The following is a 25,519-nucleotide window of genomic DNA, read 5'->3' on the forward strand; positions in this document are numbered from 1 at the left end:
ACGTTGAAAGGTACAGTAGGCCTATTTACCAAAGTCGTTTTAGTGACATAATTTACAATGGAAAGTAATGTGGCAACCAGATCCGCGCATCACTGGGTAGGCCTATATTTTGGTATATTCAGAAGGTTGATGGGATATTGTATGTTTCTTTTAAGACCGTTGTAAAATATGAAACAGAAAGAAAAAAAACATTTAGAATCTGCGCATTTTGGCTGTAGGTCAATGTTAGATACCCATACGTTCAACTCAACTTTGTCGTAGGAAATCACCAGTGTAGTATAGAGAAGGAAATAGTATCACGGAACTAGTATTTTTATGTGACAATTGAGATAAAATAACTAGAGGTTGACATCCGAATAGACAATGGCACATGGTGTCTGTCTGTATCTGCAGCGGTCTCCGCGATGACTCATTGTACAGACTGACTCACAGTCAAACTTGTTTTAGTCCTGTACTTTACTCTATTGATTACTCAGACAAATGAATTAGTATTTCTTTGTTATTTTTTATAGTCTGGTCATGTAAATTAATTGGCAAAGAAAATGTTATTAGTTATAGCCGATGAAGGTGGCTACCGTGTATCTTATGGAGAATAGCTGTAATGATGAGGTACCTACCATTTGAACCCCCTGTCCCTCACAGGGTTCCGAATTCCATCTATCCCAAGAGGAGTCTGAATGGAGTTGTGTGGCCCCAGTATGAAGGACATCGGAGGCTCTCTGTGCCAGGTAGAGCAGCTGCCCTACCCCTGTGTCCCCCTGCCTGACCCAGGCAGTGCTGGGTGCCGTATACAGGCTAATAGACACCTCCACAACCACCACCTCAACCATCAGCTCCAGTCCTGGGTGAGCCGGCCAGCCCCAGACCTAACCTCTACCCCAACTCCAACCTCCCGACACAGGGCCAACGGGGTGGTGGGTGCCTGGTGCAGCAGCCCAGAGTGTCCAGCCTCCCGCCTGGATGAAGTGACTGATCAGGCCTTGAGAGGGGCAGGGATGGGGACAGGCAGGGTGCTGGTGACCGGGGGAGCAGGGTATTTCGGGTTGAGGCTGGGGAGAGCTCTGGTCAGCCAGGGAGTGTCTGTGGTGCTGCTGGATCTTCACAAGCCACAGTGGGATACTCCAGATGGTACTGTCTTCCATCAGGTAGGTAGAGTAGACGCACTAGTCACTTCGGGGCAAATCCTAACTTTCAACTTTCAAATGTTTACTTAGTATGTCACTGTCATCAATGCTTGACAAAGTAAAAATTTGACTTAAGTGGAAGTTAAGATTCATCCCCGGGGTACGCAACTCCAGTCCTGGATTTCCCAGGGTTTTGTTGCTTTCCTTTTGTTCAGTGGTGGAAAAAGTACTAATTTGTCATACTTGAGTACAAGTAAAGACACCTTAATAGAAAATGGCTCAAGTAAAAGTGAAAGTCACTCAGTAAAATACTACTTGAGTAAAAGTCTAAAAGTATTTGGTTTTAAATGTACTTAAGTATCAAAGTAAATGGAACTGCTAAAATGTACTTAAGTATCAAAAGTAAAAGTATAAACCATTTCAAATTCCGTATATTAAGCAAACCAGATGGCACAATTAAAAAATATATATATATTGACGGATAGCCAGGGTCATACTCCAACACTCAGACATAATTTACAACTGGAGCATTTGTGTTTAGTGAGTCCGCCAGATCAGAGGCAGTAGGGATGACCAGGGATGTTCTCTTGATAAGTGTGTGAATTGGACAATTTTTCTGTCAAAATGTAATGAGTACTTTTGGGTGTCAGGGAAAATGTATGGAGTAAAAAGTACATTCTTTTCTTTAGGAATGTAGTAAAGTAAAAGTAAAAGTTGGCCAAAGTAAAGTAAAGTAAAGTACAGATACCGCAAAAAACAACTGATGTAGTACTTTAAAGTTATTTTACTTAAGTACTTTACACCACTACTTTTGTTTTTGATCATTGTACCTAAATGATTACTAGTTTGAAATTACCCCTTTGTTAATATCGTAATTGAAAAAGTAGAGAGAGAACACTGTATGTTATCAGGGGGATACATTGAAATTCAAGTGTCTTTAGTGTAGTATTTCTCCTCATATACCCCAGGGTAGACGGGGCTAATAAGGTTGGGTATACATGGCTCAGGTATAAAGACACAGGTAAGTGATCTAGTTGAGGGTGCCAGGTGTTGACTAGGACAGAAGGAGGCCGGGGCTCTGATTCAGGTTTCAGGTGCAGCCTTCATGGCACTTTAACTTAATTGTACTTACTAATCATTGGCTAATACATGGACATAGCATGTACTATATGTTCAAGCTGTCATCTTACCCAACAAGATAGTTCACCTTGAAAAGAAGGCGGAGAGTTCCATAGCAGACTGGATGAATTATGTCAAATGTTTCCTCACATTACTGACACTTTAATATCAGAGCCGCTCTTTCTAATATGAATACAACAAAGGGTTGACTGTTCCTAACATGAGACAGTTAAATCTGATGGTTTATCGTACTGTTATATTACATACTGTATAACAGTGAAGTACAGTCATAGGGTAGAGGAAAAAACACAGCATATCATTGTCTTTCGTAATACTGATTTTCTCCCCTTGCAGAGCGACATCCGGGACTATGATTCTCTGTATAAGATCTGTGAGGGGGTCGACTGTATATTCCACACCGCTTCCTATGGGATGTCAGGCCCAGAACAGGTGAGTTCCTGAACAGATGGAGGGTAGAATTGAACCCTTCTACTTTCTTTATTCATTTAGCTGACTGGGAATGTAAACAATTCAAAAACCATCACTCATAGTTGTTGGTCTCCTGTAACACTGTTCCAAGAATACAGTACAGAGTACATTTTTTGTCTTAAATGCAACGACTTGAGTGGCGTGTGACAGAGATGGAATGGATGCCTGTCTATGGGTTCCAGAGTAGGATAAATCATAACATACTGAATGGAGGCTTTGTTAGTGAAACTCAATTGTTCACATTGTAGTATCACCTGTGTCTCTTGTCCCTCTCTGCCTGATACTGAGTCTCTCTCTCACGCTCTGAAATATTTACAGTCAGCTAGGAGATGATTATGTAACTTAGAAAGCTTGTCTGTGTGTTTGGCTGGTGGGTAAGGACAGGCTGAAGGTAGTGGTCATATAGCAGGAGATTTACTAACTTTTTGAAGTGACTTTATAAAGGGTGTCATTACTTTAATTAGATTTTTTGTTTTTTATTTCTCCTTTATTTAACCAGATAGGCCAGTTGAGAACAAGTTCTCATTTACAACTGCGACCTGGCCAAGATAAAGAAAAGCAGTGCGACAAAAACAACAACACAGAGTTACACATAAACAAACATACAGTCAATAACACAATAGAAAAAGCTATGTACAGTGTGTGAAAATGTAGAAGGGGAGGTAAGGGAGGTAAGGCAATAAATAGGCCATAAAGGCGAAATAATTGCAATTAGCAAGAAGATAGATAACAATATTGGGATGAGGTAGTTGGGTGTGCTATTTACAGATTGGCTTTGTACAGGGACAGTGATCGGTAAGCTGCTCTGACAGCTGATGCTTAAATTTAGAGAGGGAGATATGTCTTCAGCTTCAGTGATTTTTGCAATTCGTTCCAGTCATTGGCAGCAGAGAACTGGAAGGAAAGGCGACCAAAGGAAGTGTTGGGTTTGGGGGTGACCAGTGAAATATATCTGCTGGAGCACATGCTACGGGCCGGTGTTGCTATGGTGACCAGTGAGCTGAGATAAGGCAGGGCTTTACCTAGCAAAGACTTATAGATGACCTGGAGCCAGTGGGTTTGGCGACGAAAATATAGCGAGGGCCAGCCAACGAGAGCATACAGGTCACAGTGGTGGGTAGTATATGGGGCTTTGGTGACAAAACGGATGGCACTGGGATAGACTACATCCAGTTTGCTGAGTAGAGTTTTGGAGGCTATTTTGTAAATTACATCACCAAAGTCAAGGATCGGTAGGATAGTCAGTTTTACGAGGGTATGTTTGGCAGCATGAGTGAAGGATGCTTTGTTGCGAAATAGGAAGCCGATTCTCAATTTAATTTGGAGATGCTTAATGTGAGTCTGGAAGGAGAGTTTACAGTCTAGCCAGACACCTAGGTATTTATAGTTGTCCACATATTCTAAGTCAGAACCATCCAGAGTAGTGATGCTAATCGGGTGGGCGGGTGCGGGCAGCAATCGGTTGAAGAGCATGCATTTAGTTTTACTAGCATTTAATAGCAGTTGGAGGCCACGGAAGGAGTGTTGTATGGCATTGAAGCTCGTTTGGAGGTTTGTTAACAGAGTGTCCAAAGAAGGGCCAGATGTAAACAGAATGGTGTCGTCTGTGTAGAGGTGGATCAGAGAATCACCAGCAGCAAGAGCGACATCATTGATATTTACAGAGAAAAGAGTCGGCCCGAAAATTGAACCCTGTGGTACCCCCATAGAGACTGCCAGAGGTCCGGACAACAGGCCCTCTGATTAGACACACTGACATCTATCTGAGATGTAGTTGGTGAACCAGGCAAGGCAGTCATTTGAGAAACCAAGGCTATTGAGTCTACCGATAAGAATGCAGTGATTGATAAAGTCGAAAGCCTTGGCCAGGTCGATGAAGACAGCTGCACAGTACTGTCTTTTATCGATGGCGGTTATGATATTGTTTAGGACCTTGAGCATGGCTGAGGTGCACCCATGACCAGCTCGGAAACTAGATTGCATAGTGGAGAAGGTACCATGGGATTCGAAATTGTCGGTGATCTGTTTGTTAACTTGGATTTAGAAGATTTTAGAAAGGCAGGGCAGGATGGATATAGGTCTATAACAGTTTGGGTCTAGTGTGTTTCCCCCATTGAAGAGGGGGATGACCGCGGCAGCTTTCCAATCTTTGGGGATCTCAGACGATACGAAAGAGAGGCTGAACAGGCTAGTAATAGGGGTTGCAACAATTTCGGTAATTTTAGAAAGAGAGGGTCCAGATTGTCTAGCCCAGCTGATTTGTAGGTATCCAGATTTTGCCGCTCTTTCAGAACATCAGCTGTCTGGATTTGGGTGAATGAGAAGCGGGGGGGGGGGGGGGCTTGGGCAAGTCGCTGCAGGGGGTGCAGAGCTGTTGGCCGGGGTAAGGGTAACCAGGTGGAAAGCATGGCCAGCCATAGAAAAATGCTTATTGAAATTATCGATAATTTATTAGATTTATAGGTGGTGCCAGTGTTTCCTAGCCTCAGTGCAGTGGGCAGCTGAGAAGAGGTGCTCTTGTTCTCCATGGACTTTAGTGTTCCAAAACTTTTTGGAATTAGTGCTACAGGATGCAAATTTCTGTTTGAAAAAGCTAGCCTTAGCTTTCCTAACTGACTGTGTGTATTGGTTCCTGACTTCCCTGAAAAGTTGCATATCGCGGGGACTATTTGATGCTAATGCAGAACGCCACAGGATGTTTTTGTGCTGGTCAATGGCAGTCAAGTCTGGGGTGAACCAAGGGCTATATCTGTTCTTAGTTCTACATTTTTTGAATGGGGCATGCTTATTTAAGATGGTGAGGAAAGCACTTTTAAAGAGCAACCAGGCATCCTCTACTGATGGGATGAGGTCAATATCCTTCCAGGATACCCGGGCCAGGTCGATTAGAAAGGCCTGCTTGCTGAAGTGTTTTAGGGAGCGTTTGACAGTGATGAGGGGTGGTCGTTTGACCGCGGACCCATTACGGACGCAGGCAATGAGGCAGTGATCGCTCAGATCCTGGTTGACGACAGCAGAGGTGTATTTAGAGGGCAAGTTGGTCAGGATGATATCTAAGAGGCTGCCCATGGTTCCGGATTTAGGGTTACACATTAGTTACACATTACACATTAGTTCCCACACAAACAGTGTTAAAAGTTATTCTGTTCTGTGTCTCACAGCTGAGGAAAGAGCAGGTGGAGTCGGTCAACGTCGGAGGGACGAACAACGTCATTAATGGTAACAAGCTCCCCTCCCTCCTCCCACCTTCCTCCCTTCCTTCCTTCCTTCCTTCCCTACCTCTCCCCTTCTTTCTTCCCTACCTCCTCCCCTCCTTCCTCCCCTCCCTCCTCACCTCCCTCCTCACCTCACTCTTCAACTATTGTCACACTTATCAACTTCCCCTCTCACACAGACAGGTAGACCATTCCTTAGATTAACAACACATTCTTTACATTACATACAGTATTATCTTTGCACAACATACTGTATGTAAATACATTTTTATAGGCACAAGACGTCCTAGGAGGTGAAACATTTTTGGCCCTCCTTCACAATAATGTGTAAACGTTTGGCCCCTATGATGAAATAGTGGAAGAGACCTGTTGAAGGGCTTCTAATGGGGTGCAGTGTAACAGTACAGCCATATATGAGTAGCCATATAATGCCTGCTAAATGTAGTTGGAGGTAGTGTAGAACAGTCTCTTGTCCAAGACCTACAGACGTGTGTTAACTCCCAGAGCTAATGACTAGGCTGGAGCTCAGTGGGCTAATAGGCTTTTGAGTCATGACCCAGGTTTAGAATATTAAGTAAACTCCTAAATAAGAATGTGTTGTCAGTTAAACGACTTGGCCCAATGATAACCCTGTGTGTGTGTGTGCTTGTTTCAGTGTGTGTGGAGAAGGGCATCACCAGGCTGGTCTACACCAGTACGATCAACGTGACGTTTGCTGGCAAACCCATAGAGGAGGGCGACGAGGACTCATTGCCCTGTGTGCCCCTGGACATGGTGAGTAAGAACAGGATGTCCCAATGAGGAGCAGCTTTACTGTAGCCTGGGTAAACCAGACTGAATGAAAGTGAGTGCAGCATTCTGTCTGCTTTACCCAGGCTAGCTTTACTGTGTCTATATAGAATAAGTGTTTGCTCTGGGTTGATGAAAACACAACGTATGATCTTTTTTCATAGTTTACTTTTCATGTGGTACATACAATTGGTTAAAGGACTGGGCACCTTTGCTATGTGATGTTTTCCAGTAAACCTTGAGATTGAAGCTGACAAGGTGTACATGACATCCAGAACCAGGCTGATAAAGGAAGCTCATGAATGTAATCTTCTCCCAGAGCTGCTCCTTCCAGCTTACATGACTGTATAAGTCCCGCATGAGTAGAGTTACACAGTTTAGGATAGCTTGGAGGCCCAAAGCCTGTCAACCTGACACTGGCGGGGTGTGTGTGAGAGAGAGTGAGTGTGTGTGGTGTGTACAGTATGAGTGTCACACCTCTGACATGCATCTATCTTGCAACCTCTTCTGAAGGACATACAGGTAACTGCCCAAATAAAGGAAACAACATCATAAATGTGTTAATTAATATACTGCCATCAAAACAGCTCTGCATTTTTATACATGACCCTAAGCATGATGGGATGTTAATTGCTTAATTAACTCAGGAACCACACCTGTGTGGAAGCACCTGCTTTAAATATACTTTGTATCCCTCATTTACTCAAGTGTTTTCTTTATTCTGGCAGTTACCTGTACTTTCCTCAGCAGCAGCAGTAACAATGAATAGGTCCACTGATGGCTATGTCTTAGGAAATAATAAAACACATGGATTGATATGAATAGATATGATGCGTTCTGCTGTCCCAGCACATAGACCACTACTCCAGGACCAAATCTATCTCTGACCAGATGGTCCTAACAGCCAATGGACGCTCACTCAAAGGTAAGAGAGACCCTAGAAATAGACTGAAGATATACAGTGTTAGATCTATTATTATAATTATGTGTCTATGGCAGAGACACTGTGACTTTGTCTGGCATGGTCTTGAGGTGATAGGATAGGGGTTACTTACAGCATCAAGACAGTGATGATATCCTCAAATGGAAATGATGTGTTCAGGTCATTGACATTGTCTTATGATTCTCAGTGTGTATGAATGGATGCTGTATGTTTCCACAGCCAAACTGTGTGTGTGTGTGTGTGTGTGTGTGTGTGTGTGTGTGTGTGTGTGTGTGTGTGTGTGTGTGTGTGTGTGTGTGTGTGTGTGTGTGTGTGTGTGTGTGTGTGTGGTGTGTGTGTGGTCGTGTGCACATGTGCTTGTGTGTATTTGTGAGTGAGTGAGGTTGGCATGGAAACCAAGCTATCCATGTGTGTGCAACCTAATCCATCTGGACCTGCTGACACCAGTTCAATTTAGAGCTGGAAAGCACAATGCCACTTGAGACTGGAGAGCAGTGTTCACCCGACACCGTTTTGTCTCAAGCAACACACACACAGGGATGTACTTACACACAGAGACACACAGTTAGTAGCAGTAGTACCAGACATGCAGTACAGACTCTCGTCACAGACAGATGTCACGTACATACTTACTGTAAAACTGACAGTCAGAGTCACAGGAGACATTGATACACACAATGTATCTATTAACATAAACCCATGTAGAGGTCGTCTCTCTCAAAGATGTGTAGGAATTCTCTTACTGCATTAGTGTGATTCCAGTGAGTGCTTGGTTAAATAGGTGTGATGCCTTCAGCCCCTCCTTCGGGGAAACATAACCCCCTATCAATGACCACTTATTTATATATTAAATGAAACTAGGAGCATGGCGCTATGTCATTATATACTCTCCTGGACCAGTCATGCATTTATAAAGATGGGATGTAGAGGAAATATATTAACACTGGAAGATGGGTTCAGGTTGAAGCAAAGGTTAGCATATTATATATGTTGATGAACTATTACTACTACTTACATACAGTATTACAGTAACCTACATACATTTGCATAGTACACTATCTTGCAGTTAAGTGGAATTTACATTTCTAGACTCAGTTACAAGTAATTACACGGTGGAGTAACTCATTTGTAACAAACTTTCAGTGTTGCCAGATTTAGTTCATTATTCAATGGCATTCTCTTCTGTGAAGGTGGGGGTCTCTTGCGGACCTGTGTCCTGAGACCCTCAGGCATCTACGGGCCAGAAGAGAGACGACACCTACACAGGGTTATGGTGAGCGTCCGTACACCTACCTACCACATAGAATCACAATGAAAAGAACTGAGACATCTCTACATTCCACCTGATTTGTCACTTTCCATCGAAAACGGCGGCACCATAGGGATAAATGTCTGTGTACTATTTAATTGTGTGGGTGACACAATAAAATGACAGCCCAGTCTCAATGCCCTTCTATCAGGTATAGAGGTTCTCTTAGGGTTTAGATCCTTGGCTGGCAGAATGTGTACCTGGTGAGGATATATTATTAATGGATCCTCTTAAGGTATCCTGTTTCACCCCTCTCTCTCTCTCCCCTGGGGAGAATGAAGGGAAGGAATACTCTATGCTGGGCTGGGTAGAACAGGGCTGGGATGCTGCAGTTCCCGGTTCACTATGGGGACAGCTGCTTAGAGGCTTTTTAATCTTTCTTCCCATAATACAGTTTACCTCTCCCCTCACTCAATGTCAGACCATTGTACACACACAAACCCATGCATGCCTTGATACACGTACACAACCCCAAACACACTCACATGAGAACAGACATACTCTCAGCACAACAATACAGTCTAACCTGAATTCAGTTGAATTATCAACCCGCTCTCTCTCTCTCTCTCTCTCTCTCTCTCTCTCTCTCTCTCTCTCTCTCTCTCTCTCTCTCTCTCTCTCTCTCTCTCTCTCTCTCACTTCTCCTTCCCCCTCTCTCTCTCTCTCTCTCTCTCTCTCTCTCTCTCTCTCTCTCTCTCCACTTCTCCTTCCCTCTCTCCCCAGGTGAATGTGGAGCGCCGGTTGTTCAGTTTTAGCTTTGGAAACCGCCAGGCCAAGATGAACTGGGTCCATGTGGACAACCTGGTGTTGGCCCACGTCCTGGCTGCTGAAAGCCTCACACCCAAGAGGAACTGTGTGGCTGTGAGTTTACTACTACTCACCATCTCCATGGATACCAATGATCGTTTCAGCACTTGTTTGTTCTACCTTCAAATGGCATTTGTACACATTGTACATATTTAGGCCTGTGTGTGTTTGGGGTGGGGGTGTATACATAGTAATATCAACCTTTCTCCCTCAGAGTGGACAGGCCTACTTCATCAACGACGGGGAATCTGTCAACCTGTTTGAATGGTTAACACCACTGGTGAGTAACTCTATATATTCTTTGGGTGATTAACACATATAGTTCATCTTGTCTTGGTCTTTGATATCCTCTCTGTCTTTCCCCTCCTCTCTAGTTTGAGAAGCTGGGGTACAGCCGGCCGTTGATACACTTGCCTGTCTCACTGGTCTATTCAGCAGGTAGGAGACACAAACGGGCACGCACGCACGCACACAAATACCCACGCTGCTGTAACAGGACGCTGATCATGCCCAACACCAGCCACAATCTGTCAGGATACACACCAGTTTCATACTTGCCAAACTGTTGTAATAGTATGCTGCTCGTAGCTCAGACCTGCCACGCTGCTGTCTTCCTTCCTCATCTGGGGTGTGTATTTCACAGCCATTCTGATGGAATGTTTACACCTGGCTCTGAGGCCAATAGTGGAGATCCCTCTGCTCTTCACCAGAAATGAGGTAAGCATACAGCTATGTATCTACAGTACCTATCTACTACTTACCTACCTATCTATATGTACCTGCCTGCCTGCCTGCCTACCTGCCTACCTACCTACCTTCATAGCTCTTTCTACACCTAACCCCTCTTCTCACTTCCCATTTTTACTCTGCCTTTTTACCCATTCTTCTTCATTCCTCCTTTCTCCCTTCTCAGTTTTACATTGCAGCCGAGCACTGATGTGAGGACCAACCTTCCTCACCACACTTGCAAGAAAACGTTGTTGAGAAATATGCCATGTTTTCCAGTGTTACATATTCAGTGTATTAATTAAGTGTAACTGTCACGGCTCTCGTCGTTATGAGGATCGGACCAAAGCGCAGCGTGGTAGGTGTTCATGATTTTATTTGATCACAAAACACTCTAACAAAATATACAAGAGGGAAAACCGAAACAGTTCTGTATGGTGCATAAACTATACAGAAAAAAACTACCCATAACTAAGGTGGCAAAACAGGCTGCCTAAGTATGATTCCCAATCAGAGACAACGATAGACAGCTGCCTCTGATTGGGAACCACATTCGGCCAAACACACAGAAATACAAAACATAGAATGCCCACCCCACATCACACCCTGACCTAACCAAATAGAGAAATAAAACGTCTCTCTAAGGTCAGGGCGTGACAGTACCCCCCCCCCCCAAGGTGCGGACTCCCGGCCGCAAACCTGAACCTATAGGGGAGGGTCTGGGTGGGCATCTACTTCGGTGGCGGCTCTCTAAGGTCAGGGCGTGACAGTAACAGTCTCTTTCCTGTCACATACTCGATACAAAGAGCAAACACATGGAAGGGAGAACATTTTGAATTTACTTAGACCTATCACTCTGTTTGAGTTGTAAAGATCTGAAGTTTTTGCATTCTGGGTCATGGTGACATGTCTCAGTCAGTGTAGAACCCCACTGGGCCACGGTGGCAGGGTCGTTCCACAAAATGAGTACCTTTGATATTTTAAGTAGAAATTGTGCACAAATTTGAAAGCCATGAAGTGCCCTTCAATATTGACCACGTGGAATATTCAATAAATCTGATTTTTTGGGGGGAATAAAGACTTACTAAAGTGCTACAATTCTGCATTTGGGCATGTCCCTCTTTGCATCCTCTGTGACTTCTAGGAATATTTTAACACACTTAATCCCAACATTTATCCAAGTTTTCACCATCATTGTAAAGCCGTAGTTATTTTGTTGGTTTGACAAAGTCACTTCTGAAGATTATTATTTATTCATGTGATTATTGATCCATTTTAAGGTTAAAAAAATCATGTCCCTAATCTTAAGGTCAACCCTGTTACGTGAACTGAACTCTCGTTTTAATATGATGAAACAATTCATTTTTTAAAAACTTTTTCAAAAGAAACGTTGAACATCTAATAGTCAAATCATAGTGTAAAATCAGGTAAGCTGGTTCTACCCTTTTTATGACGACACAGGATATGACCCAGATGCAGACACGGGGGGAGGATAGTACCGTTCTCAGATAATTTATTAGGAGTAATTGTAAGTAAGCATTTCACTGTAAGGTCTACACCTGTTGTATTTGGCGCATGTGACAAATACAAATGTATTTGATCTGGAGGGGGGTGGAGACAAGCACAAAGACCGGTGTGATACTTACAGATCAAGGTGTGATACTTTTTGGGCATTTTCTGGTGTTTTGTGGTGGAATACTGAGCGGGTTGAGCATTAATACGTCAACCTTGTTACCCATAGATAGACAGGCTAGAAATGTTTTAACAATAAATAAAAAATGGTGAAACTTGCATTCAATTGCCCCTCCCTGTTGCACCCAACAAGCTTCCATTTCCCTTGTCACAAGTCGTCAACCCTGTTTCGGTCAACCCTGTTACTTTATTTAGCGCTTAACAGGACTTACTATAGTATTTTATTTATTGAACCTCTTGAGATGGGAAAACAATGTTTTTTTATTAAGTTGAACATGTGCTCTTTATGACAGAATGTTAAAATCAGGTGATATATATATATATATATTTATTTTTTTACTAAGTTATATTACCTAGAGACATCTAATTGGTGGAATGACGTGTGTGTGTGTGTGTGTGTGTGTGTGTGTGTGTGTGTGTGTGTGTGTGTGTGTGTGTGTGTGTGTGTGTGTGTGTGTGTGTGTGTGTGTGTGTGTGTGTGTGTGTGTGTGTGTGTGTGTGTGTGTGTGTGTGTGCGTGCGTGCGTGTTTGGGTTAAGGGGAGCTTGGGTTACTAGATCCTTCATTAGATTTTTGTTTGTCTCACGGAGGCTTCATTAGGGAAGTATTTTCCAGGCGCACCGACCCCCCTTCCTTCCTGATCCTATCTCTTATACATACGGTTTATTATGGATCAGGGTCAATCAAAATGAGAGATTTCATGAATTCACAGCTTTGGGTGTTGGTAGATGGAGAAGCGATGCTTCTTTACACTGTTTGCCAGGAGAGGTACTGATGAGCCCATTTAGAAGCAGTCAGGAGAGGAACTGATGAGACCGTTGAGATGCAGTTGAAAAAAGTCGATCTGTTACTGCAAACAGCAATAACTGCCCAGAATGTATAGGCACCCTCCATCTTACCTTCTGTGTAGCTCAGTTGGTAGAGCATGGTGGTTGCAATGTCAGGGTTGTGTGTTTGATGCCCACTGGAGACCAGTATGAAAATATATCCAGTTGCTCTGGATAAGAGTGTCTGCTAAGTGACTCAAATGTAGATGTTCTCTCTCTTTCATGGATATGATTGAACTGGAAATGGCTTATGTCAAACAGACCTGGGGTCAAATACATGTGTATTTGAATATCTGGTATTTAAAATACTTTTTCTGTGTACTTTAGTATTTTCAAATACACATCGCAATACAAGTACTTTTATTTTAGTATTTGAATGGTAATTTGTAAAAACCAAATAGTCAACCAAATTTGTAACTCAGCAAAAAAAGAAACGTCCCTTTTTCAGGACCCTGTCTTTCAAAGATAATTCGTAAAAAATAACTTCACAGATCTTCAGTGTAAAGGGTTTAAACACTGTTTCCCATGCTTGTTCAATGAATCATAAACAATTAATGAACATGCACCTGTGGAATGGTCGTTAAGACACTAACAGCTAATAGATGGTAGGCAATTAAGGTCACAGTTATGAAAACTTAGGACACTAAAGAGGCCTTTTTACTGACTGAAAAACACCAAAAGAAAGATGCCCAGGGTCCCTGCTCATCTGCGTGAACGTGTCTTAGGCATACTGCAAGGAGGCATGAGGACTGCAGATGTGGCCTGGGCAATAAATTGCAATGTCCGTACTGTGAGACGCCTAAGACATCGCTACAGGGAGACAGGACGGACAGCTGATCGTCCTCGCAGTGGCAGACCACGTGTAACAACATCTGCACACGATCGGTACATCCGAACATCACACCTGCGGGACAGGTACAGGATGGCAACAACAACTGCCCGAGTTACACCAGGAATGCACAATCCCTCCATCAGTGCTCAGACTGTCCACAATAGGCTGAGAGGCTAGACTGAGGGCTTGTAGGCCTGTTGTAAGGCAGGTCCTCACCAGACATCACCGGCAACAACTTCGCCTATGGGCACAAACCCACCATCGCTGGACCAGACAGGACTGGCAAAAAGTGGTCTTCACCGACGAGTCGCGGTTTTGTCTCACCAAACGATTCGCATTTATCGTCGAAGGAATGAGCGTTACACCCGAGGCCTGTACTCTGGAGCGGATCGATTTGGAGGTGGAGGGTCCGTCATGGTCTGGGGCGGTGTGTCACAGCACAGACTGAGCTTGTCGTCATTGCAGGCAATCTCACCGCTGTGCGTTACAGGGAAGACATCCTCCTCCCTCATGTGGTACCCCTCCTGCAGGCTCATCCTGACATGACCCTCCAGCATGACAATGCCACCAGCCATACTGCTCATTCTGTGCGTGATTTCCTGCAAGACAGGAATGTCAGTGTTCTGCCATGGCCAGCAAAGAGCCCGGATCTCAATCCCATTGAGCACGTCTGGGACCTGTTGGATCGAAGGGTGAGGGCTAGGGCCGTTCCCCCCAGAAATGTCCGGGAACTTGCAGGTGCCTTGGTGGAAGAGTGGGGTAACATCTCACAGCAAGAACTGGCAAATCTGGTGCAGTCCATGAGGAGGAGATGCATTGCAGTAATTAATGCAGCTGGTGGCCACACCAGATACTGACTATTACTTTTGATTTTGACCCCCCCCCCCCCCCCCCTTTGTTCAGGGACACATTATTCCATTTCTGTTAGTCACATGTGTGTGGAACTTGTTCAGTTTATGTCTCAGTTGTTGAATCTTGTTATGTTCATACAAATATTTACACATGTTAAGTTTGCTGAAAATAAACACAGTTGACAGTGAGAGGACGTTTCTTTTTGCTGAGTTTATTTTAAAGGATTTTCAAATAGTTATTTCAAATACTATTTTTCAAATACCTGGGTTAAACACATGGGATAGTATTTAAGTCAGTGTATTTAAATGTTTTGTATACTTTCCAAGTGTACACTGAGTGTACAAAACATTAGGAACACCTGCTCTTTCCATGACCAGGGGAATCCAGGGGAAAGCTATGACCTCTTATTGATGTCACAATCAGTGCTGATGAAGGGGAGGAGATAGGTTAAAGAAGGATTTAACCTACCTTGAGATAAGTGAGACATATTGTGTATGTGTATGTATGCCGTTCAGAGGGTGAATGGGCAAGACAAAAGAAGATTTGGGGTATGGTAGTAGGTGCCAGCCGCACCGATTTAAGTGTGTCAAGAACTGCAACACTGTTGGGTTTTTCATGCTCAACAGTTTCGTGTGTGTACCAAGAATGGTCCATAACCCAAAGGACATCGAGCCAACTTGACACAACTGTGGGAAGCATTGGAGTCAACATAGGCCAGCATTCCTGTGGAACGCTTTCGACACCTTGTAAAGTCCATGCCCCGATGATTTGAGGCTGTTCTGAGGGCATAAGGGCAATAATTGTTTTATACACTAGTGAACTTTCAAATGCATTAAAATATTGAATGACTAGTCTTTTCAAATGAAATATATCTGAATACTTACTTCAAATGTATGTGAAAGTTATTGAGATAGTTGAAATAATATCCTGGTCCAGGAGCTGCTTCAGTCAGACATTCTGGCGGCTGCCACTGGGAGATCGATAATTGTCCTGTGAATAAAATATTAGCCTGTTGTGTGTATTTCTCCTGGAAGGGTGGGATGGAGTAGGGAGAAGTTGCCCCATAATCACTGATCCAGGGTCAGACATTATTTTATTCCTCCTAGGATTGTCTGTGACTTACAGTAAGGTAATCCTAGATCTGTGGTTAGAGCCAACATCTACCTTGATTGACTGGGTCAGGAAGTTCAACACTGGGGACATAGGAACTGACCTCATTGCAGGCTCAAATCCAAGTAGTTCCCTTGCTTTAGGGTTATCTCCTAACCTGAACCATTACTGGACAACATCACTACTCTGCTCAACGGTCCTGTTGCTGGGCTAACAACAGACAGCAGTCAGTGGTCCGTCAGAGACAGACAGGTGTACAGAGAGACATACATGCTAAGTCTCCAAAGGGTAAATCCATTTGAATTCAATCGCTGTTGTTTTAAACACAACTTTCCATACATGTTAGCCCATGGAAGAAGTGGTCAGAAAGTGACTTTTTAGACATGAATACCAAAACATTCAAAAGATCCACTACATGACCAAAAGTAACATTCCAAAGGTGTTCAATGGGGTTGAGGTCAGAGCTCTGTGCAGGCCAGTCAAGTTCTTCCACACCGATCTTGACAAACAATTTCTGTATGGATCTCGCTTTGTGCATGGGGGCATTGTCATGCTGAAACAGGAAAGGGCCTTCCCCAAACTGTTGCCACAAAGTTGGAAGCTATAGTTTTAAGATTTCCCTTCACTGGAACTAAGTGGCCTAGCACAAACCATGAAAAACAGCCCCAGACCATTATTCCTCCTCCACCAAACTTTACAGTTGGCACTATGCATTGGGGCAGGTAGCGTTCGTCAAACACAGATTTGTCCGTTGGACTGCCAGATGGTGAAGTGTGATTCATCACTCCAGAGAACACGTTTCCACTGCTCCAGAGTCCAATGGCAGCGAGCTTTACACTACTCCAGCCGTCGCTTGGCATTGTGCATGGTGATCTTAGGCTTCTGTGCGGCTGCTCGGGCATGGAAACCCATTTCATGAAGCTCCAGACGAATAGTTATTGTGCTGACGTTGCTTCCAGAGACAGTTTGGAACTCGGTAGTGAGTGTTGCAACCGAGGACAGAAGATTTATATGCGCTACACGCTTCAGCACTCGGCGGTACCGTTCGGTGAGCTTTTGTGGCCTACCACTTCGTGGCTGAGCCGTTGTTGCTCCTAGACGTTTCCACTTCACAATAACAGCACTTACAGTTCTAGCAGGGAAGAAATTTGACGAACTGACTTATTGGAAAGGTGGCATCCTATGACGGTGCAACGTTGAAAGTCACTGAGCTCTTCAGTAAGGCCATTCTACTGCCAATGTTTTACTATGGAGATTGCATGGCTGTATGCTGAATTTTATACACCTGTCAGCAACAGGTGTGGCTGAAATGGCAAAATCCACTAATTTGAAGGGGTGTCCACATACTTTTGTATATATAGTGTAAAAGTGTTCAAAGTTAAGTCCTTTTGCATACCCCACCATACCATGAGACATCCATGTCTTCATCACTAGAAAAGATAAACGGTTGAGATTGATATTATTTAAAAGCTTATGAACAGGGTTGTCAAACTATTTCATAATTTCTTTCAAAAGTATAGTTTTTAATGGTGGGCACAACACAAAAATCTCAGATTATGTAAATAGGGTCTAAACCGCAACATATGCAGATATTTAGACAATTGACATTAATGGTTCAGAAATTTAAAAAAATATTATAAAAAAACATTTTTTTCAAGAAATTATTAAATAGTTTGAAATCCTGTTCATGAGCTTTTAAATTATATCAATCTCAACCGTTTATATTTTCCAGTGATGAAGACATGGATGTCTCATGGTATGGTGGGGTATGCAAAAGGGAGCAACTTGGATCACTTTTATATCTTGAATGTTTTGACATTCAGGTTCAAAAAGTCCCTTTCTGAGAACTTGTATGGAAGGCAAATATGTATGGAAGGTTTCATTCACAAAAGGGGTGCTGTCAAAAAGTGAATTCAAATGGATTTACCCCAGCGTGACAATAGGAAACTTGCTGAATCTCTGTGTTACACTGAGCCACCGGGTTTGTCTGAGAGCTTCTGTCACGACAGGTATTTTCCATGCAGACATCGTATCCTCCGTGCAGTAAGGGGATATAGGGACTAGCGAGACATCCTTCACACGGGGTGGCAGGATGTTGGTAAACTGAGGTTATTCAAAGACATTAGCATGGAGTCAAACTCCCTTGAAGCTCCAGAGCTCCTAACCTGCCTCCCAGGCTGTACTGAGCACTATGCCCATCTCAGTGCACCCTGATTGGGCAAGAGTGAAGGAGTGCTGTTGAGTTTGTTAAGCTGCCTTCTTGGCAAAGAGGCGGGGGCGAGAGACAGGGGCACAGTACAGACCACTAACAGTCTTCTCCTTAACAGCTTGTTTAACTCTATTCCTTTAACTGGGTGTTGGGTGCCAGTCTGTTTCTGCTTTAACCAACGGGTCAAGTCTTAACAACCAAGACAGTTAACTTTGTTGAATGCAGAGACAGTCAGGTACCTGGCAACCATTTCCCTGAATCTTTTCTGCATCCTCCTAGGTGAGGAACATTGCAGTGAGCCACACCTTCAAGATCGAGAAGGCCCGTCGAGACCTGGGCTACTGCCCCAGACACTACAGCCTGGGGGACTCAGTGGACCAGTACATACGGTCCCGACCATCCCGCTCCAGGCCCTCCCCCCTAGGCCCCTCTCAGACTGTTCCCCTGCTCCTGGTCCTTCTGCTGGTGTTGGGGTTCAGCCTGGCTGTCCTCCTGCTTTGCTCCTGGCTCTGGAAACACTAGGTAGCTACTGTGGCTAAAACTTAAGTAACAGCCCACTAAGACCCAACCTAAATCCTAACACAGCTAATACACTCACTAACACGTTTTATTTGTTAGCCGCCTTTCTGGACACCTATGGTCTTGGCCTTACGTCAAGCTAAAAGCAATGATAGAAAGCATGCATAGTGTACATCTAGATACACATAGAAGACCACATGAATATACCACATACTGTTGACCTAATGCTAGCAACTCCGCCCTTCTATAATGTTTATCATGGTATATCATGTTATCGTACAGTTGACTAAGGCTGTAGATGGATGATGATCAAATGTGTAGTATGTAGAATATTTGAAATAATATGGTGCTTTGTTCAAACCCTATTGCCTTCCATAGGGCGGAGTGTATCATATATCTGGGTTTATTTTCTTGAGAAATAGGTTCTTATATTGAATCAGAGAATCATAATGTGAATACAGTACAGTGCTTTAATATGGTCATAAACCTATTGACCATTCCTTAAACGTATTTTGATTCTATAGCAGTTGTGTGTAGGTGTGTGTAGGTGTCAGTCTATATGCAAGTACGTCATACCAGAAGTGAAAACTGAAGTTTTAGTAAAAAGGATTCCTCTTTGCATTGATGTTTATATACTGTATATACAGTACCAGTCAAACGTTTAGACACACCTACTCATTCAAGGGTTTTTCTTTATTTTTACTATTTTCTACATTGTAGAATAATAGTGAAGACATCAAAACTATGAAATAGCACATATGGAGATCAACCAAATTGAGAAGACCGCTGTGTCTTTGGGAAATGCAGAGTAGGTGAACGGATGATCTCCGCATGTGTGGTTCCCACCATGAAGCATGGAGGAGGAGGTGTGATGGTGTGGGGGTGCTTTGCTGGTGACACTGTCTGTGATTTATTTAGAATTTAATGCACACTTAACCAGCATGGCTACCACAACATTCTGCAGCGATACGCCATCCCATCTGGCTTGTGCGTAGTGGGACTATCATTTGTTTTTCAATAGAACAATGACCTAACACACTTCCAGGCTGTGTAAGGGCTATTTAACCAATAAGGAGAGTGATGGAGTGTGGCATCAGACGACCTGGCCTCCACAATCCCCCAACCTCAACCAAATTGAGATGGTTTGGTTTGGGATGAGTAGGACCGCAGAGTGTAGGAAAAGCAGCCAAAAGTGCTCAGCTGTTGGAAAAGCATTCCAGGTGAAGCTGATTGAGAGAATGCCAGGAGTGTGCAAAGCTGTCATCAAGGCAAAGGGTGGTTACTTTGAAGAATCTATAATCTAAAATATATTTTGATTTGTTTAACACTTTTTTGGTTACTACGTGATTCCATATGTGTTATTTCATAGTTTTGATGTCTTCACTATTATTCTACAATGTAGAAAATAATAAAAATAAAGAAAAACACTTGAATGAGTAGGTGTGTCCAAACTTTTGACTGGTGCTGTAAACATGTTGATTGTCATTCATAATAATGCATGCTTCCCCCCTCATCTTCTTTGGTGAGGGATTTGTTGTGATTCACATTTAGTCTGTAGTATTAAATCAACCAGTCATAGTCATTTTATAAGCTTTTGGGAAAAAAGAGAAAGCCTTTCTATGTTGAATGCCAAGTACTATTTTGTATTAAGAATAGTTTTTATGTTTATGGTGTGTATCTGAGAAATATTTAATTGCTCGCAGTGCTCTTCCTTTTTTCTTCAATTCAAATATTGCAATATGAAACAGTTATTGAATAATATGTTTTGCTGAATGACATGAATGGAATACAGCCTTACTAAACACAACTGTTTGTCGTTTTGTGACAGTGGGACAGAAAGTCATCCTAACCCTAACCCTAACCCGTACCGTAACCACACTGCTAACCCTAATGCCTAAACCTAACCTTAAATTAAGACCAACAATATATATTTGTTTAATATTTTTTTTACAATATAGTCAATGTTGACTTGCAGCTGGCCTATATCCAGTGTTTGAAAATTTACTCAATTGTCATACTTGAGTAAAAGTAAAGATACCTTAATAGAAAATTACTCAAGTAAAAGTGAAAGTCACCCAGTAAAATACTACTTGAGTAAAAGTCTAAGTGTTTGGTTTTAAATATACTTTAGTATCAAAAGAAAAAGTATAAACCATTTTTAATTCCTTATATTAATTAAAGCAGATGGCACCATTTTCTTTTTTTACTTTTCTTTTTTTAAATGTCACCTTTATTTAACCAGGTAAGCTAGTTGAGAACAAGTTCTCATTTACAACTGCGACCTGGCCAAGATAAAGCAAAGCAGTGCGACAGAAACAACAACACAGAGTTACACATGGAATAAACAAGCGTACAGTCAATAACATAATAGAAAAAAATAAAGTCTATATACAGTGTGTGCAAATGGATTGGGTGGGCTATTTACAAATGGACTATGTACAGCTGCAGCGATCGGTTAGCTGCTCAGATAGCTGAAGTTTAAAGTTAGTGAGGGAAATGTAAGTCTCCAGCTTCAGCAATTTTTGCAATTCGTTCCAGTCACTGGCAGCAGAGAACTGGAAGGAAGTTGGCTTTGGGGATGACCAGTGAGATATACTTGCTGGAAAACGTGCTACGGGTGGGTGTTGTTATCGTGACCAGTGAGCTGAGATAAGGCGGAGCTTTACCAAGCATAGACTTATAGATGACCTGGAACCAGTGGGTCTGGCGACGAATATGTAGCGAGGGCCAGCCGACTTGAGCATACAGGTCGCAGTGGTGGGTGGTATAAGGCGCTTTGGTAACAAGACGGATGGCACTGTGATAGACTACATCCAATTTGCTGAGTAGAGTATTGGAAGCAATTTTGTAGATGACATTGCCGAAGTCGAGGATCGGTAGGATAGTCCGTTTTATTAGGGTAAGTTTTGCGGCGTGAGTGAAGGAGGCTTTGTTGCGAAATAGGAAGCAGATTCTAGATTTGATTTTAGATTGGAGATGTTTGATATGAGTCTGGAAGGAGAGTTTACAGTCTAGCCAGACACCTAGGTATTTGTAGTTGTCCACGTATTCTAGGTCAGAACCGTCCAGAGTAGTGATGCTAGTCGGGCGGGCGGGCGGGTGGGTGCGGGCAGCAAACGGTTGAAAAGCATGCATTTGGTTTTACTAGCGTTTAAGAGCAGTTGGAGGCCACGGAAGGAGTGTTGTATGGCATTGAAGCTCGATTGGAGGTTAGTTAACACAGTGTCCAAAGAAAGGCCAGATGTATACAGAATGGTGTCGTCTGCGTAGAGGTGGATCAGAGAATCACCCGCAGCAAGAGCGACATCGTTGACATATACAGAGAAAAGAGTCGGCCTGAGAATTGAACCCTGTGGTACCCCCATAGAGACTTCCAGAGGTCCGGACAACAGGCCCTCCGATTTGACACACTGAACTCTATCTGAGAAGTAGTTGGTGAACCAGGCGAGGCAGTCATTTGAGAAACCAAGGCTATTGAGTTTGCCGATAAGAATAAGGTGATTGACAGAGTCGAAAGCCTTGGCCAGGTCGATGAAGACAGCTGCACATTACTGTCTTTTATCGATGGCGGTTATGATATCGTTTAGTACCTTGAGCATGGCTGAGGTGCACCCATGACCAGCTCAGAAACCGGATTGCACAGCAGAGAAGGTATGGTGGGATTCGAAATGGTCGGTGATCTGTTTGTTAACTTGGCTTTCAAAGACTTTAGAAAGGCAGAGCAGGATGGATATAGGTCTATAACAGTTTGGGTCTAGAGTGTCACCCCCTTTGAAGAGGGGGATGACCGCGGCAGCTTTCCAATCTTTAGGGATCTCGGACGATACGAAAGAGAGTTTGAACAGACTGGTAGTAGGGGTTGCAACAATGGCGGCGGATAATTTTAGAAAGAGAGGGTCCAGATTGTCTAGCCCAGCTGATTTGTACGAGTCCAGGTTTTGCAGCTCTTTCAGAACATCTGCTATCTGGATTTGGGTGAAGGAGAAGCTGGGGAGGCTCGGGCAAGTAGCTGCGGGGGGTGCGGAGCTGTTGGCCGGGGTTGGGGTAGCCAGGAGGAAAGCATGGCCAGCCGTAGAGAAATGCTTTTTGAAATTTTCGATTATCATGGTGAGTGGTGACCGTGTTACCTAGCTTCAGTGCAGTGGGCAGCTGGGAGGAGGTGCTCTTGTTCTCCATGGACTTTACAGTGTCCCAAAACTTTTTGGAGTTAGAGCTACAGGATGCAAATTTCTGTTTGAAAAAGCTAGCCTTTGCTTTCCTGACTGACTGTGTGTATTGGTTCCTGACTTCCCTGAACAGTTGCATATCGCGGGACTATTCGATGCTATTGCAGTCCGCCACAGGATGTTTTTGTGCTGGTCAAGGGCAGTCAGGTCTGGAGTGAACCAAGGGCTATATCTTTTCTTAGTTCAATTTTTTTTTGAAAGGGGCATGCTTATTTAAGATGGTGAGGAAATTACTTTTAAAGAACGACCAGGCATCCTCGACTGACGGGATGAGGTCAATATCCTTCCAGGATACCCGGGCCAGGTTGATTAGAAAGGCCTGCTCGCAGAAGTGTTTTAGGGAGCGTTTGACAGTGATGAGGGGTGGTCGTTTGACAGCGGACCCATAGCGGATGCAGGCAATGAGGCAGTGATCGCTCAGATCCTGATTGAAAACAGCAGAGGTGTATTTGGAGGGCAAGTTGGTCAGGATAATATCTATGAGGGTGCCCATGTTTACGGATTTAGGGTTGTTCCTGGTGGATACCTTGATAATTTGTGTGAGATTGAGGGAATCTAGCTTAGATTGTAGGGCTGCTGGGGTGTTAAGCATATCCCAGTTTAGGTCACCTAACAGAACGAACTCTGAAGACAGAATGGGGGGCAATCAATTCACATATGGTGTCCAAGGCACAGCTGGGAGCTGAGGGGGGTCTATAACAGGCGGCAACAGTGAGAGACTTATTTCTGGAGAGATTAATTTTTAAAAGTAGAAGCTCGAACCGTTTGGGCATAGACCTGGAAAGTATGACAGAACTTTGCAATCTATCTCTGCAGTAGATTACAACTCCTCCCCCTTTGGTAGTTCTATCTTGACGGAAAATGTTGTAGTTGGGTATGGAAATCTCAGAAATTTTGGTGGCCTTCCTAAGCCAGGATTCAGACACGGCAAGGACATCAGGGTTGGCGGAGTGTGCTAAAGCAGTGAGTAAAAAAAACTTAGGGAGGAGGCTTCTGATGTTAACATGCATGAAACCAAGGATTTTTCGATTACAGAAGTCAACAATTGAGAGTGCCTGGGGACACGCAGGGCCTGAGTTAGCCTCTACATCACCCGAGGAACAGAGGAGGAGTAGGATGAGGGTACGGCTAAAGGCTAGCAAAACTGGTCGTCTAGTGCGTTGGGGACAGAGAATAAAAGGAGCAGATTTCTGTGTGTGGTAGAATAGATTCAGGGCATAATGTGCAGAGAGGGGTATGGTGGGGTGCGGGTACAGTGGAGGTAAGCCCAGGCACTGAGTGATGATAAGAGAGGTTGCATCTCTGGACATGCTGGTTTTACTGGGTGAGGTCACCGCATGTGTGGGAGTTGGGACAAAGGAGGTATCTGAGGCATGTACAGTGGGACTAGGGGCTCCGCAGTAAATTAAAACAATTATTGACGGGGCACACTCCAACCTCAGACATAATTACAATCAAAGCATTTGTGTTTAGCGAGTCAGATCAGAGGCAGTTGAGATGACCAGGGAAGTTCTCTTGATGTGTGTGATTTGGTCCATTTTTCTGTCAAAATGTAACGAGTTCTTTTGGGTTTCAGGGAAAATGTATGGAGTAAAAAGTACATTATTTTCTTTAGGAATGTAGTGAAGTAAAAGTAAAAGTAAAAGTTCGCAAAAATATAAATAGTAAAGTAAAGTACAGATACCCCCAAAAATGACTTAGGTAGTATTTAAAGTATTTTTACTTACTTAAGTACTTTACACCACTGCCTATATCAGGTGACATCGCTCAGTTCTGCCTCATGACAATAAACGACAAGAAGTGTTAACCTTTTTCAAATCCAGACTGTATGTACTATGACACATGCACTACATGAGGGAGCAATTGCATAATCCACAAATCATACAGCAACACCATAAAAGGTTGCAGTTGAAATGACGTCAAGGTCAAGTAGTCGATAATGTACGTTTTGCATAGATCTTTCAAAATGGAAAATAAAATTTCTGGCAGCGGTGGGATTCGAACCCACGCCATCGAAATGACTGGAGCCTAAATCCAGCGCCTTAGACCACTCGGCCACGCTACCTCAACGAACAGATGTAAAATATATGGTATATAAATATAGCATTTTGCGAATGTATGTGACGTCTTCAGTGAATTTCTATAACTGTCAAGCAATATTAAATGATTTTGAAATCCATATAAAATATTCGACAAAATTTATTAACATATCTCAGCAATTGTAATGACCATAGATGGCTACCACAGCATTCTGCAGCGATACGTCATCCCATCTAGTTTGCGCTTTAGTGGGACTATCATTTGTTTTACAACAGCACAATGCCCCAACACACCTCCAGGCTGTGTAAGGGCTATTTGACCAATAAGGAGAGTGATGGAGTGCTGCATCAGATGGCCTGGCCTCCACAATCCCCCTACCTCAACCCAATTGAGATGGTTTGGGATGAGTCGGAGCGCAGAGTGTAGGAAAAGCAGCCAACAAGTGCTCAGCATATGTGGGAACTCCTTCAAGACTGTTGGAAAAGCATTCCAGGTGCCTGATCCCCCCCCCCCAAATTCCCCCTTTTCTCCATTTCAAAAGTACACCTTTTTAATAGAAATATAACACGATTGGATGTTCTATGTCCACGACAACGTTTAAAACCCTATCAGGAGACAACTTTTGAGGTCTGGGAAAAACCATTTCGATTTTGGGGTGTAGTTACCGTTTAAACGCAAGTGTGCGCCAGGAA

The 25,519-nt window shown here is 43.4% G+C and overlaps 1 protein-coding gene and 1 non-coding gene across 3 annotated transcripts; one reads left to right on the forward strand and one right to left on the reverse strand.

The window, feature by feature from the left end:
* Positions 1-649: 649 nt before the first annotated feature.
* Positions 650-20,302, forward strand: sdr42e2 (short chain dehydrogenase/reductase family 42E, member 2). 2 transcript variants are annotated; one of them, XM_071396728.1, is made up of 11 exons: positions 650-1,145; positions 2,598-2,693; positions 5,894-5,951; positions 6,603-6,721; positions 7,586-7,661; positions 8,870-8,952; positions 9,712-9,849; positions 10,010-10,075; positions 10,170-10,233; positions 10,439-10,512; positions 18,322-20,302. In XM_071396728.1, the coding sequence occupies exons 1-11, from the start codon at positions 678-680 to the stop codon at positions 18,562-18,564; spliced, it is 1,485 nt and encodes a 494-aa protein (XP_071252829.1). In that variant the 5' UTR covers positions 650-677; the 3' UTR covers positions 18,565-20,302. The 2 variants fall into 2 exon arrangements, with proteins under 2 accessions (XP_071252829.1, XP_071252840.1); XM_071396739.1 differs by lacking the exon at positions 18,322-20,302 and adding an exon at positions 10,709-11,182.
* A 4,468-nt stretch (positions 20,303-24,770) lies between these two features.
* Positions 24,771-24,852, reverse strand: trnal-uag (transfer RNA leucine (anticodon UAG)). Its single transcript has one exon. It is a non-coding gene; the product is annotated as a tRNA-Leu (tRNA).
* Between the last annotated feature and the right edge of the window lie 667 nt (positions 24,853-25,519).

This window comes from Salvelinus alpinus, chromosome 1, assembly GCF_045679555.1.
Source record: "Salvelinus alpinus chromosome 1, SLU_Salpinus.1, whole genome shotgun sequence".
Lineage (NCBI taxonomy): Eukaryota > Metazoa > Chordata > Actinopteri > Salmoniformes > Salmonidae > Salvelinus > Salvelinus alpinus.